We start from the raw sequence: 21,644 nt of genomic DNA on the forward strand, positions 1-21,644 counted from the left end.
ATTTCAAATGTTATTCCCTTTCCCAGCTTCCTATCCATCAGCCCCCTAACTCCTCCCCCTCTCCATCCACCTCCCATTACCGCCCCCCAATAATCCCGTACACTGGGGGTCCAACCTTGGCAGGACCAAGGGCTTCCCCTTACACTGGTGCCCCTACAAGGCTATTCACTGCTACATATGCAGTTGGAGCCCAGGAAGAATCCTTATATTTAAAAGGAAAAACTACTTATCTGTGATAGAAAGTATACTAATTAAAGATCAACTTTAATAATCCTAAAGGAAGCTACTGAATAACTACATAACAACTATGAATTGATAGTCATAGGTGGTATATCATATAGAAAGAATAAACTGAGAAAACAACCTATAATATCTAAATCCTCAGTGCAATGGCATACTCCTGAAACCCTACCTACCATTCATTCAGGAGGTTGAAGTAGCGGGATGACATTTTTGAGGACAGCCTGCTCTACACATGAAGCCCTATCTTGAAACAAAACGAGTCAAAATTGACTAGGTAGCTAGAAGATTGGGGACAGCAGTTGAGTTACAGTGGTCAAATTTTTATTTTTTTAGGTTTTTGATATGTTTTGTTTGCATGTATGTTTATGCTCCACATGTATGCAATGCTTGCAGAGGCCAGAAGAGGGGGTGGATCATCTGGAATGGGATTTACAGACAATAGTAGTTGGCAGCCAAGTGGGTTGTAGGAACCAAACTGGAGTCCTCTGGAAAAATAAATAGTGCCCTTAACTGCTGAGCCATCTCTCTAACTCCAGGTAACCAAAAATTTAAGATAAAAATCTAGTCAAACTAAGTTTATGCTATATGACTAGGATATAATTATATGTACAAAAAGGAGAGTATATAATCATTTCCTGAAACAAAAAGCCATCACTTGTATTTTACAAAGGAAATAAACCAAAAATAAGTGGTAATTATATTGGAAGGAGGAAAAACTGCATATTAGGGTACAGAATGAAAAACACTTCCTCCCCCAAGATACTAGGATAGTAATAGGGAAAATAGAAAAGCTTATCCCATTCTAGTTCTCATCTGAAGAAATTAAACAAAGAATGTACTGCAAATACTACCAGTTCTGAATAATCACACAGATCATAACAATCACAAGTATTTTAAAAATCTAAGAATAAAAAAAAGTAGCAAAAATAGATATGGACAACTAGTGCAACAAAAATTTGAGGAAAGCCTCTACTGTGAAATATCAAAGCAATAGGACAAGTTAAAAGACCTTAATCAAAACAGATAATAAAAAGGACAAGAGAAATTAAAACAATATGATGAGATTCTTTTAGAGAAATTTGACAAAATGTAATAACAAGGGCTACAGAGATGGCTCAGTGGGTAAAGGTGCCTATTGCCCCAGCCTAATGACCTGAGTTTGACTTCCTTGATCATGCCATGGAAAAGTGGAAGGAAAAGGGCTCACAAAAGTTATCCTCTGACCTCCACATGTGTGCACACACATAGTATACACATACATAGCAATAACAATAAAATAAAATTTAAATATATAAACAATAACATTAAGAAAATGATAAACAAATCAGGTGATACTAACTAAAATGTATCCTAAAAGCAAAAGTTGAGTGTATGTGGGAGTGAAACACACACACACACACACACACACACACGAACACGAACACAAATGATACATTTTTTTCTGCTATGAATTTTTTATTGCATATTTTTATTTATATTTTAATTGCATGTTTTATTTACATTTTAAAAGTTATCCCCTTTCCTGGTTTTCCCTCCAGAATCCTCCTATCTCATCTCCCCTCCCCTGATTCTGAAAGGGTGCTCCCTCACCCACCCACCCACTCACTCCCACCTCTCTGCCCTGACATTCCCCTATACTGGGGCATAGAACCTTGACAGGACCAAGGGCCTCTCCTCTCACTGATGCCCAACAAGGCCATCCTACATATGCAGCTGGAGCCATAGGTCCATACCTGTGTACTTTTTGGATGGTGGTTTAGGCCCTGGGAGCTCTGGGGGGTGTGGTTGGTTGATATTGTTCTTTTTTTTTTAATTATTAACTTGAGTATTTCTTATTTACATTTCGAATGTTATTCCCTTTCCCGGTTTCCGGGCAAACATCCCCCTAATCCCTACCCCTCCCCTTCTTTATGGGTGTTCCCCTCCCCATCCTCCCCCCATTGCCGCCCTCCCCCCAACAATCTAGTTCACTGGGGGTTCAGTCTTAGCAGGACCAAGGGCTTCCCCTTACACTGGTGATCTTACTAGAATATTCATTGCTACCTATGAGGTCAGAGTCCAGGGTCAGTCCATGTATAGTCTTTAGGTAGTGGCTTAGTCCCTGGAAGCTCTGGTTGCTTGGCATTGTTGTACATATGGGGTCTCGAGCCCCTTCAAGCTCTTCCAGTTCTTTCTCTGATTCCTTCAACGGGGGTCCTATTCTCAATTCAGTGGTTTGCTGCTGGCATTCGCCTCTGTATTTGCTGTATTCTGGCTGTGTCTCTCAGGAAAGATCTACATCCGGCTCCTGTCAGCCTACACTTCTTTGCTTCATCCATCTTGTCTAATTGGGTGGCTGTATATGTATGGGCCACATGTGGGGCAGGCTCTGAATGGGTGTTCCTTCTGTCTCTGTTTTAATCTTTGCCTCTCTATTCCCTGCCAAGGGTATTCTTGTTTCCCTTTTAAAGAAGGAGTGAAGCATTCACATTTTGATCATCCGTCTTGAGTTTCATGTGTTCTGTGCATCTAGGGTAATTCAAGCATTTGGGCTAATAGCCACTTATTAATGAGTGCATACCATGTGTGTTTTTCTGTGATTGTGTTTCCTCACTCAGGATATTTTCCAGTTCCAACCAACAAATGATACATTTTTAAAAATCAATTTTTCTTAAGACAAGAACTTACTATATAGTTTTTAGCTGATTTGGTATTTGATTTGTAGTCCATGTAATCCCTTGGTAATCCTCTTGCCTTGGCCTCCTAAATGTCAAGAGTTACATATGCCCCCATGCTCAGTTAGAAACAAAAATATAAAATTATTTTCCCAATTGCCCTGCTAGCCTTGTCCGACACCTCACCTTCTATTTTTCTCTTATGTTTTATATATCCTTTTGCACACTCTCCTCTTCCCATGTCCTTCTTTATCACCTATTTTTACCCTCTTAGTCTCCTTTTTTTTTGATTTTTTGCAAAATGTTTATTCTATTGATCCACTGCATTCATAAGTTGTTAACACTTTAAATGTTTATCATTTCTAAGTAACCCAGAATAAACACTTTTATCATAGATGTAGCTGACAATTATTAATACTTTCTAAAGCTCTCCCAAATGTTAGTACAGGTAGTTTTATTGTATGTTTCATCTAGCAGATATTTAGAAAAAAAAAGTATGTAGAAATAATTGTTTCCAACTAAGTAAATATATTATACCATGTTATCAATCCATCAAATCAAAAGCGCTCGCCAAGCTGAGTAATAAGTTACAAAGAAATAATAACTTGGGTTACACGGACTGTGCAGTGTTTCCAAAGCTCCTCTTAGTCTCCTTTATAGATAGTCTTGGCTGGCCTAGCAACGGCTATGAAGACCAGGTTGTTCTTGAACTCAGAGATCCACCTGCCTCTGCCTGTATGTGGTTTTTGGGGGTTCTTCTTTCTTCCACTCTTTTTATACCCTTTCAACTCCCTACCATTAAATAACAGGATATAGAGATTCGGAAAGGCAAGAGGTCCCTGAGTAAACTCAGGGGTTGGAAACAAGGTAACATTATCATTATATTACTTCCTGCTGATTAGGGGTGTTGAGTTCCTGGGGGCAAGTTTGATCTTCACCATCAGGATATCTAATTTTTTTTTGTTGTTGTTTCTTCTTTGCCCATGACTACTTAATAAACTGCAACCAACGACAGACAATAATACCAACAACCTACCATGTCTTCAGGTGGCCTACTATTCATATACCCTTTAAAATGTCTCCAGGATTCCAAGTGGCACACCATTGCAGAAACTATCTGCTGTTGCCAAAATCACACCCCTGCTAGAGCACATGATAAATCATAGTCAGCTGCTATGGATAATCTGAAGCAGCCCCACACCCCACACCTGAGATTACAACGATAACATATTCTTATATTTCTATGTTTTTAAAAAAGCCAAAATTCCAAAATTGTCATGCATCTGCCCCTGGAGCAGTGGGATTAAGCAGTGTACGTGTCCTCTAATTATTTTTAGTTGGGGGTTATGTATAAGATCATGAGCAACTTATGGAGGGTGGCTTTACTACTGAAGAAAAAGTCTCTCTGTCTACCAAGTAGTCTCATTAGCCCATCCCTCCATGCAAAAGTTTTCTTCTGTTTGAAGACATACATGAACTTTTCCCCCAGAAACAACTGCTTATAAGTCTTAAAGAGGGTTGGGGCCTCTGAACTTGTCCCCTATTAATCGCTTACAAATCCTGGCCAGATCTATGTTCTCTGGAGCTCATTCCCTAGTGATTACTATCTATAAAGCCTTGGGAGGGGTGAGACCCACTTCTTGGCAACCTTAACTGTGCAACTGTTAACTGTCTATGATTCCTTGGTGTAGTGCAGTGCTTCATGAACCCTCCTCTTAGGAACTGTTACCTGAGCCCCTCTTTGGTCAACCCTTTTTGTTTTACATTTATTTTTGAGGGCATTCTCTGTAGTAACAGTTTTTAGAATTTTGGAATTTTTGTTTCTTTAAAAAACAAGGAAATATGGGGGCTGGAGAGATGGCTCAGCAGTTAAGAGTACTGGGTGCTCTTCCAGAGATTTCATTTCAATTCCCAGCAACCACATGGTGGCTCACAACCATCTGTAATGGGATCTGATGCCCTCTTCTGGTGTGTCTGAAGACAGTGACAGTGTACTCATATACATAAAATAAATAAATAAATAAATCTTAAAAAGCTAAGAAATATAAGAATATGATTTTGTTTTAATCCCAGGTATAGGGCTTTTCTGGACTGTCCACAGCAGTTGACCATGACTTGACTCATGCTCTAGCAGAAGCATGGTTTTCCCAGCTGCCGGTAATTTCTGCAACTGTGTGATGTTTGGGATTCTGGAAACTTTTCAGAGGAGCCCAGATAAATGGGGTGGGTGCTTGTTGATAGTTTAGGGAGGTTGGTTGCAATTTGTTAGTATCCGTGGTCAAAGAAAAAAAACAGGGCTGGAGAGATGGCTCAGCGGTTAAGAGCACCTGGTTACTCTTCCAGAGATCCTGAGTTCAATTCCCAGCAACCACATGGTGGCTCACAACCACCTGTAAAGAGATCCGATGACCTCTTCTGGTGTGTCTGAAGACAGCTACAGTGTACTTATATATAATAAATGAATAAATCTTAAAAAAATAAAAAGAAAAAAAACAAAAGAAAAAAATTATATTCAAGGATTTTCCTAATTACTTTCTGCCCTCTATCCTTGTTTCTTTCCTATCTAGTGTTTGGGAGTGAAACCAGGGGGATAAAGGGTGGGGAAAATAAGAACCCACAAAGTAGCAAAGACAAGCTACAATTCTCATTCTATCATGACGGTCCAATGGATTGAACTCAAGTCACCAGGCTTGGTACCACTGAGTCATCTCACAATCTCAATCCCATCATTTGTTAAATGCCTATAAATCCTTGGGGGAGGATGTGGCCTCATGAATCCCCTCTTCTAGTAACCGTTAGCTCTCTATAAAACCTTGGAGTAGAAATGGAGTCTCAAGCCTTTTTCCCATTCTATGAAGAAAAGTCAAACTTGTATAGGTCTCCTTCAGGTAATCATAGCTGCTGACAGTTCAAGAAGGAAAATGCTGTAATTCCCAGATGTCAGGAGCCTTCATAGGAGAAGCTAATAACTAGCAGGTGATTTTCCTGAGATGAGTCTATCATGAATTATAATCCATGACAGATTTGCTCCAGTAGGCAAGGCCCATGAGAAATTCATTTTAGGAGAGTCCTGCTATTAATATGCTTTTCCTGTTATTAAACATATATAAAACAATCACTAGATATTAACACACTCTTTTGAGCAGATTTCTGTAGAACAATAAAGATGTACTATTGTCTTATAGTGATGCTATATAGACAAATAGATGACTTCTTAATTCTTTTCTTTTTTCTTTTTTTTCTTTTTTCTTTTTTTCGGGGCTGGGTACCGAACCCAGGACCTTGCGCTTCCTAGGCAAGCGCTCTACCACTGAGCCAAATCCCCAACCCCTGACTTCTTAATTCTTAATGATGATCTGATAAGAATTTCTAAAATTATATCAGTATTTATTAAGCTCTTTTATAGTGGGACTGCTATTAGGTCCTTTCTTATAGTCAAAACTGCAATAAGAATTCTGCAAGTCTCCCATAGGTTACCAGTTAATTGCCTCTTAGATAGTAAGCAGACATTCTACTACTTACAGCACATTTCAAGAGGTTGTAAAACAATTAACCAAAGGCCATAAAAGGGGATTTATTATAGGTGCTAAGACAAAAAATAAAATATTGGCTGGGTTTATCTATACAAACCTTTACTAATAACTAAGTTATGTTTTTTAATTCTCCTTGAACCTGTGGAGCTGAGGCAGGTGATTAATGTTTAGCTAGATAATTACTCCTAATGATTATGCATGTAAACATTATCTGTTGTAAACTTCATATTCGATTTATGGTTTGAATCTATGTGTAAGCTTGTGATGAACTTTTTACTATGTGATCATGTATTCTGAAAGATGTATAAGTGCCGAGGACAAGGAGAGGAGAGCAATTCTCCTTGTCCCGCATTTCTTAACATTTTCCTTATCCTGCTTTTTTGTAAGACTGACTCATCTCCCTTTTTCTTAGAAATACCCTTAATTCCCAATTTTCTTAGAAGCCCCTTTCCCCTTCCTTTTTCTTAGAAAACTTTCCTAGGAAACTTTTTAGAACTTAGAAATAAACACTAAAATCACTTTTCAAAGTGTCCCTTTTCCTTTCTGCAACTTTAACTAGCAGGTTCAAAGTTAGAGTTGTGCAGTTCCTGTGGAGATAGAACAAAGGCTGTAGCTTTAGGCTATAGATGTTAATTGCCTAATCCTCAGGCAAGAAAGTTTCTAGGACCTTTTAGAAGCTATCAACAAGCTTTAGTATAGTTAGAGAGCTAAAATGTCTGGAGGCCCTAAGTCTTTAAAGCTACACCTGAGTCTGACTCTGTGACTCATTTCAACATGCTCCAGGCCAGGAGACTCCTGGCACTCAGAGGACACAGTGTTCCACAACACTGTTAATTGTAAATGATGTTAAGGTATATCTTAGTATACATGAGTCCCTATAACCAAAAAAAAAAAAAAAAAAAAAGAAATAAAGAAAGAAAAAAGAGGAAGGATACCTACCACCAAGTCTGTCCACCTGAATTTCAGTACCAGGACCTAAATAGTAGGAGATAAATGATTCTCAGAACGTGTCCTCTGACCTCCTCATATGCCACATGCCTGCACACAAACACACACGTGCACACATAAGCACACATTCACTAAATAAAAGGGTGATGGGGGAGATGGAAGGCAGTCAAAGGAAAGCGCTCAGCGGATACAGCACTTACTATGTAAGCATGAGGATAAAGGTTCAGATCCCAGAGCCCACAAAAAAGCTGGGAAGATGAACTGGAAAGATGGTTCATCAGTTGAGAGCACTTGTTGCTCTTCCAGAGGCCTTGGACTCAGTTACCAGCACTCATATGGTACTCACATTCATCTGTAACTGTAGTTCACTGCTTTCAAATGGCAACAGGTACATATGTGGTACAAGATATACATGCAGGCAAAACATCCATACACATAAAATAAAATGTTTTTTTAAAAAAGGAAAAAATGCTGAGCATATATGGCAGCCGCCTGTAATTCCCTAAAATGTTATGCAGGATCTTCTAAGTTAAACACATAAAACATAATTCAGAGTTTCACATCTTTACATTCAATGTGTTTTCTTCTACCTCTAATCAATTAATTCTTCTACCTAGAATCATTTGTTCTATTATCAGAAATTCAAGATTTTAATATGACAGCTCAAACTTTTCACTATCTTTAATGCATCTTAACTGTACATGTTCCACATCAGAGGGAAGGACATATTATTTCTACTTTGTTTACTGCATATAAATCAGGCATTAATCTACAGGCTAAGAAATCTGACAAATTTAAAGAAACAAAGACAACTTGTGTTTATCGATAGTTTTAAAAAGTCACTTGTTCATACATATGATTTCTATCTTACATTTTTGTGTATGTGTGATGTATGTGCAGATGTGTGTGCTCATAAGAACCAGAGGAAAAACTCTCTCACTCTCTACTGTATTCTCTTGAGAAAGGATTTCTCGCTGAATGTGGAGCTAGGCTGGCTACCAATAATTCACTTTTCCCTGGCCCCTTTGTCAAATGCTAGGATTGCAGATGGAAACAGCCACACCTAGCTTTTTACACCAGTGCTCAGGATTTGAACTAAGAAAGAGTCTCATGCTAGTGCAGCAAGCAAGCAGTTAGCCAGTGAGTCAACTTCTTTGCCCATTTATTCATATTTTTTGTAGATCATTCACTTTTCATTATATTTATAACTTTAATCTAAGTAAATCTAAGTAAAAACTAAGTGTACTCACCTCTCAGTAAATCTATTGAAAAAAAGGTTATCAGTATAAATGCCATTCATGGGTTGTCAAGATGGCTCAGCCAGCAAAAGGCATTTGCCACTAAGACTGATGATATAAGTTTAATACCCAGGATCCAAGATGTAGAAGGAAAACCATCCCCAAGCTGTTCTCTGCACACACATGCACACACACACACACAAACAGGTAAGTAAGTAAATAAATAGATGTGATTTTAAAAATCCATATATGCTAGTATCAAAAGCAGAAATACTTACTTTTTTCTTGAACAGAGTTGTCTTTATCCATCAAATTGAAGAATCAACTAAAAACAAGCACCAAGATGCCAATTAATTTTATGAGTTCAAAATAATACTAAATACTGAAACATGAAACTTGAGTCAGAAATCTTTGAATCTAATTTCAATCTTAAGCAAACTTACCATATGACTCCTGAAAAGTTAACAGGCTAGGCCTTTGTTTTCCATCTTATAAATATCAGGCTGGTAGGGCTTCTTACTAATACAGGCACTTGTTGCCAAGTCTGAAAACATCACTTTAAGAAAGAACCAACTGGGGTTGGGGATTTAGCTCAGTGGTAGAGCGCTTGCCTAGGAAGCGCAAGGCCCTGGGTTCGGTCCCCAGCTCCGAAAAAAAAGAACCAAAAAAAAAAAAAAAAGAAAGAAAGAAAGAACCAACTTCTGCAAGTTGTCCTCTGATGTGTGCAAGTATGCACATACCCATACACATGTGTATACACACACACACACACACTCACACACACACACAAAATCATTTTGATATCTTTGAACTCAAAAGTTGAAGCCTTATCATATTAACCTATGTTGGCTTTCATATTTCTTATATTTTCATGTTGTGATTTTGCATCTACTAGGGTCAGGGTTGTTTTTTCACCTGGTGTTGTGTGGATATCTTGGGAGTGATTGGTGTGTGTGTGTGTGTGTGTGTGTGTGTGTGTGTGTGTTAATTAAATAAAAGTGATAGTGGACTGGGGAGATAGTTCTTTTCTGTACAGTCCTTGCCCTTCAAGTATGGGACCTGAGTCTTATCACCAGAACCAACAGCATAAAAACATGCACTTGTAATTCCAGAGCTGAGGAGGCAGAGTCAGGAGGACTCCTGGAGCTTGTTGTCCAACCAGTCTGTCCTAGTTGGTGACCTTGTTTCAAGGAGGTAGATGGAATTTCTGAGGATGACACCTGAGGTTGGCCTGTGACTTTCACATGCATCCACATATATACATTCACAGGTGCACCTGTACACACAAATACAATGCATAATAAAAATTAAAATAAGGGGCTGGGGATTTAGCTCAGTGGTAGAGCGCTTGCCTAGGAAGCGCAAGGCCCTGGGTTCAGTCCCCAGCTCCGAAAAAAAGAACCAAAAAAAAATTAAAATAAAATATGTAGCACTAGGGGCTGGGGAGATGGTTCATCGGTTAATGGTTAAGAGCACTGGCTGTTCTTCCAAATGTACTGAGTTTAATTACCACCAATCATGTGGTGGGTGGTTTACAACCATCTATAAAGGGATCTGATGCTCTCTTCTGGTATGCAGGCGTACATGTAGATAGGGCACTCATATACATAAAACAAATAAACCTTAAAAAAAAAAGAAAAACCACAAAACAACATCCAGGCATGGCTGCTTATAGCTGTATTCCCAACCGCAAATGGAGACTGTTTATAGGCATTTAAGATTTTATTTTTGTGGTGTTGGTGATCAAATTTAAGGCTTTATATGGGCTAAGCTAGTGCTTTTCCATAAGCAACTTATTCCAGCCCTAATTTGGACCTTTAAAAACAGGTGTTACATTAAGATAATCAAAAATTTGAGGGCTGGAGAGATGGCTCAGTGGTTAAGAGCACTGACTGCTCTTCCAGAGGTCCTGAGTTCAAATCCCGGCAACCACATGGTAGCTCACAACCATCTGTAATGAGATCTGATGCCCTCTTCTGGTGTGTCTGAAGATAGCTACAGTGCGCTTACATTAAAAATAAAAAATAAATAAATATTTTTAAAAAAAGATTTATCTCAGTGGCAGAGCGCTTGCCTAGCAAGCGCAAGGCCCTGGGTTCGGTCCCCGGCTCCGAAAAAAAAAGAAAAGAAAAAAATTTGAATAGCTTCATTAAAAAGAATTTCAGTTTAAATTATATCTTCAGTTCTCATACACACACCATATAGTCTACAATTTCTACCTCCTCCCCCAAATAATCTTGGTTATAGCTAGATGTGGTGGCATTTATGTGTAATCCCAGAACCTGAGAGGGTGGGGCAGGAGAATCATGAATTACAGGCTTGGCTATGCTACATAGGAAGGTTCAGGGTTATCAGTGAAACCCTGGCTTGGAAAATCAAGAGCTAGTTTGTAGCTCAATAAGAGAATTTGTTCAGCATGCACAAGAGCCCAATACTTAGGATTGGGAGGAAAAAGGAGGCGTCTCAGCTCCTAAAATGCATTAGTTAGGCTAGGCAGATGGCTCAGTAAGTAAAGACACCTGCCGCCAAACCTGATTATCTGAGTTCAATTCTTGGAGCTCACAAAATGGAAGGAGAGAACCAACTATGTAAGCTGTCCTTTAACCATTACATGAATGTTCTGGCACATTTGTGTATGCACCAGGCTGGCCTTAAACTTGCAATGATCTTCCTGCTTCTGCCTCCCAACTGCTAGGATCAAAGATCTGCACCATCATACCTTGATGCTTTTCATTTTTCTAGATATAAAAAGAGTATCATGTCTAAATTGTTAGCATGTGTGAAAGTCAGAAGACAACCTAAAGGATTTGGTTCTCTCCTTCTACCATATGGGCCCCTGGGATTGAACTCAGGTTGTCAGCTTTGGTGGCAGCCATTATGTCACCTTCCTAGCTCCAGAAAGACAAAGTCCTCCCTGAAAGTAGAAAGAAAAAAATTATTCAGCTATAACTAGTATATACAAACTGACCCCTAGTACTTCAAAAAAAAATTCTGCATGGTTCTAAATGTTCTCCTAGAAAAATAAAATAAATAAGTGGAAGAAAAGGAAGGCATAGAATTCTATATCTCTCCCCATAATAAAAAGGTAATGCTAAGTGGTGAAACATCGGTCTGAAAAGGCCAGCCTATATTGGAAATTTTAGCAAACTGGAGCCATGGGACTGAATAGGAAAAGCTGAAGTTGGGAATTCATTATCAGAACTCTTTCCAATACTCTTCTGCAGTTTTTCAACATTCTTAGAGTAGTATTATTCAAATACTAAAATGTACCAAAAAAAGTCTTTTAAAAATGTTGAGACAAGGGGCTGGAGAGATGGTTCAGAGGATAAGAGCACTGACTGCTCTTCCAGAGTTCTGCGTTCAATTCCCAGCAGCCACATGGTGGCTCACAACCATCTGTAATGAGATCTGAGGCCCTCTTCTGGCCTTCAGGTATATATGCAGTCAGGATGCTAGATATATAATAACATAAATCTTAACAAAAGAAACATGATTTTTAAAAATTGTAGAGACAGGAAATGAGTAACACTTCTTAAAAATATTAGGTGAGCCTCCTTGCTTTTCTTTCTCTGGCACTTTGAGATGCCTATTAAAAATGAGGCATTATTTAACGAATTGAACCTTAGGTAAAAGCCAGAAGTCATTGTCTTAAGAACTGGTTTTAAGATGCACCTAACCCTCAAGAGACTGGAGGCCCCAGGGAGTGGGGAGGTATAGTGGGGTGGGCATGGGGGGATGAGGACATCCTTGTGGAGATGGGGAGAGGAGGAATGGTATGTGGAACAGTCAGAGGGTGGACCGGGAAGGGTATAAAATCTGGAGTGTAAAAATAGATTAAATAAATTTTAAAAAGAACTGGTTTTAAGGTGACAGGCATGAGGGCTCTTAGCTGGAATCCCTGTATTTTGGAGGCTGAGCCAGCAGGATCAGAAGTTCACAGATGGTCTCAGTTACATATCAAATATAAGGCCTGGGCTATATGGGACCTTCTCAAAGACAAAAACAAATAAACCAAAACAGCAAGAGTTCTGTGAGACTGGCCCAGCAAGTAAGGGGGGCTGCTCGTCAAACTGATGACCAGAGATCCACCTGCGGGATCTATACAGTAGAAGGTAAGAAATTACTACTACCACGCTGTCATCTGACCTTCAAACTATACACACGCGTGCCCGCACACACATGCACACACACACACACACACACACACACACACACACACACACACTGTAATTTTAAAAACCACCACAACTGGCTCTATTCACTGACCACATAACCTCTTGAAGCTATTTCTTCACCTTCAAAACAGTTCTCTAATACCTTACAACCCTGTGAAGTGGCGGCATCATGCGAGCATTCAAATGTTATCACAATTATTAAAGCAAAGGCACAGATTAGATCCTTCACAGATAGAGTTTCTTCCTTTTAGTTCTCATTTTAAGATGGCTTGAATTATACTGTAACTCTTTAAGGCACCTCACAAACCTAGGGAACTTTTGTAGTTTAAAACTGGATTTATGTATCAAATATAGTTTTAGAGGCGCTAAAAGACACTGAAACTCATAATCCAACCTTCAAACAACAAAACGAAAAAATTTAGCTCATAGACTTAAAAAAAATTTGCTAATCCTCCCAAACAAAGAGAGGTCCTTGGATAAAGGTCTCCCACATTTGGAAGAAACTGGTTCACTTCACATTAAGACTTCTTCCTAAAAGAATTCAAACTTGAGGAGCATTGAAAGGAACTCCCATGTTTGCAGCAGGTTTTCCTCCTCCGAATGAAATGCTTTCCCCATTGCTTAAAAACGAAAAATCCTGCACAGCTCACTGAAGGAAAATCGTTCATCTAAGTCCACGTCTCTCCCATCTGGGTTTTTTTTTTTTTTAAATCTAGAATCTAGACTCTAGACAATAACCCGAAGAGAGCAAGATTTCTTTGACAGAGGAGGGCAGTCCCTTTGGGAAGAATCGGGGTACTAGCACAGGAAAACCGCTAGCAGTCCTGGGCAAGAACTTAAGGGCCGCAGGAGCCCGAGGCTGGAAAGTTCGGCATGCCCATCAGCCTTTCCCAAGACTGAAGAGATCGGGGGACAGGAGGGTCCCGTCGCTATCCAATGTACAAAAGAGCAGCAGGAGCTGACTCCAGAAAGCCAAGCCAGAGAGGTATTGGGGGCCGGACTGCCTCCCAGGCCTGGGGAGCCCAAGCTACCGCCGACCGGGGCCCACGAGGCCACCCATGCACAGTCCAGGCCTGGGAGGCGGCCGCCGGCGATCGCCAGGAGCAGCCCAAGATTCGCGTTGCTCAGGCGACCTTCCCCTCCCGGTGGCCCGAAACAAGATGGTGGGCCACGCACGATCGGGCTTCGGGTCTCTACTATCCAGGGCACGGAAGCCCTGGGCGCATATCGCGGCTACTTTCCTCACCTCTGAAGCCGGGAGGCGCGGAGTGGCTTACCCAGACCGCTGCAGGACGTCCGGAGCTCAGAGAAGGAGGAGGAGCAGCGGGTGGAAGAGAAGAAGGAAGGACAGGAGGAGGGGGAAAGAGGGGCGAGAAGGGGAGGAGGCGGAGCGAGAAGGGAGGGGCGCCGAAACACCGGTTGCCTGCCACTCAAATGGCGGCGGCAGTGACCACAGCAGGAACCCTGGAGACATCCAGCGCCAAATGAGCTACTGTTGCCAGAACGCCCCAGAATATAACAGGACGCACTGCCTGATGGGAAAACCGCCACCCCCCCACCCCCACCCCCGAACGTGTACATCCGGGCGCCCTAGTAACTGCCCAGCTGGCCATTGATGAGTGCTAGCATGTGCACTGCCACAAGCAGCCTCGAAGGCCCTGATCCGGAGACCGGGATACCGGCCTTGGGAAAGCAGAACAGCACCATGAGAACCATCAGCCATGCTGCTGCTAACCCTGGGCGGTAACCCCAAAGCAGAGGTCCAGATTCTGTCTGAGCGCATGCGAATACAAAATCTGCGATCGCCCTGGGAATTAACATTAAAAGTACCAATTTTTAAAAACACCAGACTTGATATACCTTTCATGTTTTAACAGAAAAGACGAATTAAATCGACTTGTTTCAGTCATTGGCTGATGGTACCCACGGTTATTTTAAACACAAATTTGTTTTCCTCTTTTCACTCCTGTCATATAGTCTTGTAGTTATATAAACTGTTTTTTTTTAATTTACAAGAAAAAACTTTCTAAAATACTGCTTACATAATAATTTTCTTTTTAAAATTTTTTTTGTTGTTAGTTTGATTGTTTTATGGGGTTTGTTGTCAGTGGTAGTTGGTTTTGTTTTGGTTTGGTTTTTGTGTTCTGTTCTTGATTTGTTCGTTTGTTTCTGTTTCCCCTGACACGGGGTTTATCTGTGTAGCCCCAACTGTACTGGAACTTGCTATGTCCACCAGACTGACCTCAAAATCAGAGATCTACCTGTCTTTGCTTCCAGAGTGCTAGGATTAAAGGCAGCTGACACCAGTCTGGCTCACCACAGCCATTCTTACATATCAACTTTCTAAATCTTGTCTTTTAAACAGCGTTTCCTATCGTCCCTACCTCCTTCTTTGGTGTGACTTAAAGATAGGACCTGCAACTCAAGTGATTCTGCTTTGGCACCTCCAAGCAAGTTAATTAAGAATCTGGGTGGGCTTCTCCAATGGTGGTATCCCACACTTTTTATCTGCGCTCAGGAGGCAGAGGCAGGCAAATCTCTGAGTTCGAGGCCAACCTAGGCTATTATGGGAGTTCCAGGACAGCCACAGCTACACAGAGAAACACTGTCTCAAAAAGGCCAAAATAACATAAAAAATCTGGGGCCTGTGAGATGGCTCAATAGATGAAAGTCATCCCTGAGACCCACATGGTAGTGGTAGCGTGCAGGGGAGAACAGAGTTCCTCAAATTATCTTCTGATCTCCACATACAAACCTTAGCATGAACATGAAACACACACACACACACACACACACACACACACACACACACACACACACACACCATACTAGGCTTCCTGTAGCAGAATTTTTAGCAGAACCACTGTTTCTAGCACAAACCTGGAGGGATGGCACCTAGGCTCTGAAGTAGCCTTTTGTCAGTGACTGTTATCAAAATGTTATGGGACTATTCATTTAAAGGATTCTCAGAGTCTTTGCATAACTTAGTCCCTAGACATACCTGACAAACCAGGATGTCTAGCATGGCTGAGAACCACTTCACAGGACCCTAAGCTCTGATAAAAGGTTTTGATACACATTAATTGACTTGCTAAAAGTGCCTTTTGTATAACAATAAGAAGTGCAGAAGCTGCTAGAATACAGGCCTTGAGAGGCTGATACCCCTGCTGCTTGAGAAGCCTCAACTCCTCCTGGAGTGTCTCCCACACCACCCATAACAGGGTAGTTTCTTCTGTAGAATGTTTCAATTTCCCCCCACAAAGAAAAGTCTGCTGCTTGGACCTAAAACTCACAGAGAAACAGGTCTCAACCAGTCAGTTTAGGGAGAGGCAGTTTTATGATGTGCCAATCAGAAGTACAGTGTTAAATTTTTTTCAAGAAAAAATGTTAGTGCTAGAAAATATGTAGCAACTACATTTATGTACAGGATGGCTGGATTCATCCTTACATTTTAGCCAATATAAACATCACCAAGCAACAGAATAGCAAATGTGTGGTCTGACATTCACATCTGTAATTCTTAGTGGCAAAAGAATCGCTTTTAGATTAAAAACTACCTATATGGATGAACATGTAGCAAGCTATTTCCAATTTTGCTTAACAAGAAAAATCTTTCAGTTGTTATTCTCACCGAGGTTTACAACTTGACTAACAATGAAATGCCCAGGAACTGTCAGAGGAATTATGATTACAAGAATATCTTGAGGGACTGATGAGTACCAGAGCTACTTATAGATACATTCTTACCCTCAGGCTTCCCTTCATATCTGCTGCCACTTTTTAACTCAGTATTTGCAAACCCCCTAGAGACTTGGCCTACAAAATAAACTAGGATGCCTCATGAAACTGCTGGATCTGTATGCTAGTGGAACATACTTAATCTCAGTTTGATCAAACCAACCATAAGAAAAATATTTTTGATACAGTTGGAAGCATATCTGAACATTGACCATCCATGCTATTATAAAAATAGTGTAATAATGATGTTGTTCTGTTTAGAGGTGTTGGGGAGCCTTTTACGTCTGAACCATATGCATTTACATAATCTATAAATATTTTTTCTGTTCTGTCATTTCTTTTATTGTGTCCTAGAAAGTACCCTTTGAAGCACCATCATTTTCGATTTTGATGAAGCACAATTCACCCACTGTTTTCACTCGTGTTTTTGTATTATAAATAAGAAACCAATGCCTAATCCAAACTCATGAAGTTTAAAACCTAGGTTGCCTACTTAATATTTTATACTTTAGAATTCTGACTAATGTTTCCCTTTCTTCAGTTTTTGTATAAGTTTGTATTAAACATTGGGCATGTTCCTCTCATATTTTCCTAAGCATCCTTCTTTTACTCCTCCCATCTGTGTCTCTCCTGCTCCCATTAATTCTTTTATTTCTATATTCATGCCATATATACATATTTAATTAATTAATTTATCAGAGACAGGGTCTCACTGGACCCAGTCTGACCCTAAATTCACATAGTAACTGAGGCTGTCCTTGAATTTTGGATCACTTTCAAGAATATGATCATTTTAAATTTGTTGTGTGTCAACAAATCTTGTTCCCCTAACTGGGATGCCTTGTCTGTCCTCAGTGGGAAAGGATGTACCTAGCCCTGCAAGTGACTTGATGTGCCAGGGTGGGTTGGTACAAGGTGAGGTTGGGAAGGGGGCTCGGCCTTCTGAGAGGAGAGGGGGAGGGGTGTATGACGGAGGAACTGGGAGGAGGGGGGCCTTTGACCGGGATGTAAAGTAAATCAGTAAATAAATGGAAAAGAGAGAATATGACACTTTTAACTATATTATTTATGATGATTCATTAATATAGGCAGTCATTTATCACCTTTTAGAATATTCTTCAATTTAATATTTTTGTTTGAGACAGGGCCTTACTATGTATTCCTGGCTGACCTGGAGTTTACTATGTAGCCCAACTTGGCCTTGAATTTACAGAAAACCACTTGCCTCTCCCTCTCTAGTGCTGAGTCTAAAGACTTGCCACCACCCCCAGCATGTTCTCCAGTTTTTTGTTCTTATTTTGAGTGCTTTATTGTTCTCTTTATTGAATTCTCTCTCCTGCTTGGTTAGGGTTACTCCTTTGTACTTTATTGTTTTGAAGATTGTTGTGAATAAGATCTGCTTTTCTCCCTTTCTTCTCACTGGATTGATTATTGGTGTCTAGAAAAGCTACTGTTTTTTGAGTGTTGAATTTATATTCTGATGTTTTTGACTTTGTTTATCAGCTCTAAAAGTCTTTTGTTGTAATATTTAGGATAGTCTAAATATAGGGTATTGTCTATGAAGTCATAATGTGACTTCTCTTCATTTCATTTTCTTATTGCCCTAGATAAATGTGTAAGTGCTGCATGACGGGAGAGTAGTGAGTGTAGACAACCTTGTTTTTTCCGAGTTTAGAGAAAATACTTTCAGTATACCTCCATGCAATAGAATGTTGACTTTGGGGTTGTTGTGTAAACCCTTTATTACATTAAGTCAGAGGTTTCCATATCATAAGCTATGCCCCTGAAGTCTTGATAGTTATGATTATGATTAGTTATTCTTCCTTTTTAAGGGATTTTTTTAAAGATTTATTTTTATTATTACTTATGTGTATGGGTATGTGTCTATGTGTGGGCATGTGCATGTGTCTGCGTGTCCATGGGATCTAGAAGAGGCCATCAGATCCCCCCAGAACTGGAGTTAGAGGCTGCTGTGAGCCAACAGACATGGGTCAGGGAACAGAACTTGGGTTCTCTGTAAGAGCGATGTGGACTCTTAATTGCTGAGCCACATATATCCAGCTCCCCGTCTTTCTTTAGAGCTATGTGAACATATGGATTTCTCAAATTTGCCTTAGATTGCTGACATTTGGAGTTACCGACAGTTGAGAGCTGGGAACTGAACTTGAGTCCTGGAAGAACAGCAAGTGCTCATAAAGTGAGCCATCTCTCCTGCCCATCTCTCCAGTGCTGATCCTTTAGTGTTGAATAGGATGAGCACTTGTACTGAAAGCTCTTTGACAGTTGATCATTTCTGTTCTGTAATGTAGCTTCTGATGTTGAATCAGGGACAAACTCTGGCTGAAGGCTTTCCCTGTGAAGTTTGTATCCAGTGTGATTTCCTTATGTTTTAGGAGACGTTAGTTTAGATTCAAGGCTTTATCACATTTTTTTCCCAACATAATAGTTTTACTGATTATTTGGAAATTTCATATGATGCATCCTGATTCACTTCCCAGTCCTCCCAGGTCCACGCCAACACAGTTCCCTTTTCTGAGTTCCCTTCAAGAAGAAGAAGAGAGAAAAACTACCAAGTCCAATTTGTGTTGCCCATATAGTCAAACTCCCAGTGGCCAGTCCCTTAAAGAAAACAGCCCTTCCCCACCCCACCCCCACCAGTAGCCATCAGTTGTGGAGAGCTACACTTCAGCATCTTTATCACAATTTGAGTTTTCCTCAAATACCTTCTTTCCCGTGTAGACTATTTCTTTTGGGGGGGGGGCTGTACGTCACAGAAACCTTCTATGTCTCTCATTCTCAACTGTGAGACTGCAGTCATTTTCCAGTAAGAGCTCTGTGGTGCCAGATAAAGGCAGACCAACCAGTAAAAGCTTTCCCACACCCATTACATATAATGCTTCCTTTCCCTTCCCCCTCTCCCTCTCCCTCTCCCTCCCCCTCCCCCTCCCCCTCCCCTCCCCTCCTCTCCTCTCTTCTTTCTTTCTTTCTTTCTTTCTTTCTTTCTTTCTTTCTTTCTTTCTTTCTTTCTTGAGAGATATTTTCTATGTAGCCCTGGCTGTCCTGGAACTCTCTGTAAACCAGGATGGCCTTGACTCAAAGATCTACCTGTCTCTGCCTCTGTAGCGCCCTATTGCCAACTTATATGGCCTTTTTTTCTAGTGTGAGTGCTCAGATGCTGTTAGAAGTGCAAGGTTTGAGAGATTTTGACACATTTAATACAGTCACAAGGGTTCTTTCCAGTGTGAATAAACCGATGCAAAAAATAAAGTGTAAATAAAGATGAAAATCTTATTGTGGTGGCTCAAGTGAGTTCTAGTTAAGCCTGCTCTATGTAGTGAGTTCCAGGCAAAACAAAGCTACTTAGCAAGATTTTGTTTGTTCTTTTGTATCCCGTGTTTGATCTTTGGCTACCCATCATATCTCTTGGCCTTTGTCAAACTAGAGACCCCTGCATCAGGCATTGTGTTTCTCCTTCTTTCTGGTCCCTCATATGAGCAGCAAATGTTGTAAAACACTGAACTGCCTCTCTATTCTTGAAGTAATAGTGTTTTGTTTGGTTCTTGTTTTTTTTTTTTCTTTTCTTTTTTTCAGAGCTGGGGACCGAACCCTGGGCCTTGTGCTTGCTAGGCAAGTGCTCTACCACTGAGCTAAATCCCCAACCCCTGTTTCTTGTTTTTTTCTTCTCTTTGTTTTAACTTAATTATTTTTTGAAATTATAATACAATTACATCATTTCCCACCTCCCCTTTCCTCCCTCCAACCCTTCATGTACTCTCTTGTGCTCTCTCTCAAATTCAGTCTCTAATTTTTAAATGTTGTTGCCGTTGTTGGTGGTGGTGGTAGTGGTGGTGGTGGTGTGTGCCTGTGTGTGTGTGTGTGTGTGTGTGTGTGTGTGTGTGTGTGTGGTGTTGTAACCTGTATATAATATAGATTTTCGCCCCAAACCCCGTGGGAGAGAGACCTCACCGCCTGGTCAGGTGGGCACTCCTGAGGCTGCAGAGCGGAGGAGACCACCAACACTGCCCACCCCTGCCCACATCCCTGGCCCAAGAGAAAACTGTATAAGGCCTCTGGGTTCCCATAGGGGAGGGCCCAGGAGCGGCAGGACCCCTGCGCCTGAGACACTGCCGGAACCTGAAGGAAACAGACCGGATAAACAGTTCTCTGCACCCAAATCCCGTGGGAGGGAGAGCTAAACCTTCAGAGAGGCAGACACGCCTGGGAAACCAGAAGAGACTGCACTCTGCACACACATCTCGGACACCAGAGGAAAACACCAAACGCCATCTGGAACCCTAGTGCACGGAAGTTCCGGAAAGGGCGGCGCAGATCTTCCCGGTTGCTGCCACTGCAGAGAGCTCATGGGCAGCACCCCGAGAGCAAACGTGAGCCTCGGGACCACAGGTAAGACCAACTTTTCTGCTGCAAGTGACCTGCCTGGTGAACTCAAGACACAGGCCCACAGGAACAGCTGAAGACCTGTAGAGAGGAAAAACTACACGCCCAAAAGCAGAACACTCTGTTCCCATAACTGCTGAAAGAAAACAGGAAAACAGGTCTACAGCACTCCTGACACACAGGCTTATAGGACAGTCTAGCCACTGTCAGAAATAGCAGAACAAAGTAACACTAGAGATAATCTGATGGCGAGAGGCAAGCGCAGGAACCCAAGCAACAGAAACCAAGACTACATGGCATCATCGGAGCCCAGTTCTCCCACCAAAATACACATGGAATATCCAAACATACCAGAAAAGCAAGATCTAGTTTCAAAATCATATTTGATCATGATGCTGGGGGACTTCAAGAAAGACGTGAAGAACTCCCTTAGAGAAACACAGGAAAACATTAATAAACAAGTAGAAGCCTACAGAGAGGAATCACAAAAATCCCTGAAAGAATTCCAGGAAAACACAATCAAACAGTTGAAGGAATTAAAAATGGAAATAGAAGCAATCAAGAAAGAACACATGGAAACAACCCTGGATATAGAAAACCAAAAGAAGAGACAAGGAGCTGTAGATACAAACTTCACCAACAGAATACAAGAGATGGAAGAGAGAATCTCAGGAGCAGAAGATTCCATAGAAATCATTGACTCAACTGTCAAAGATA

The 21,644-nt window shown here is 40.9% G+C and overlaps 1 protein-coding gene across 6 annotated transcripts in view; it reads right to left on the minus strand.

Moving 5' to 3' along the window:
• Positions 1-14,302, minus strand: part of Zfp280c (zinc finger protein 280C) — a 63,626-nt gene extending 49,324 nt beyond the window's left edge. For 2 of the 6 annotated variants that reach the window (XM_087599643.1, XM_087599641.1), the window contains exon 1: positions 2,911-2,986. Coding sequence is in view for 3 of the 6 variants with exons in the window: in NM_001427656.1 (NP_001414585.1) it covers positions 7,370-7,405; positions 8,895-8,925 (67 nt within the window). In the remaining 3 variants the exon portion in view is untranslated. Of the gene's footprint in view, positions 1-2,910; positions 2,987-7,369; positions 7,469-8,894; positions 8,942-9,059; positions 9,533-14,037 lie in introns of those variants that run through there. The other 4 variants (NM_001427656.1, XM_087599642.1, XM_087599640.1 and 1 more) reach the window with 4 other exon arrangements.
• Positions 14,303-21,644: the final 7,342 nt, after the last annotated feature.

This window comes from Rattus norvegicus, chromosome X, assembly GCF_021556685.1.
Source record: "Rattus norvegicus strain SHRSP/BbbUtx chromosome X, alternate assembly SHRSP_T2T, whole genome shotgun sequence".
Classification (NCBI taxonomy): domain Eukaryota; kingdom Metazoa; phylum Chordata; class Mammalia; order Rodentia; family Muridae; genus Rattus; species Rattus norvegicus.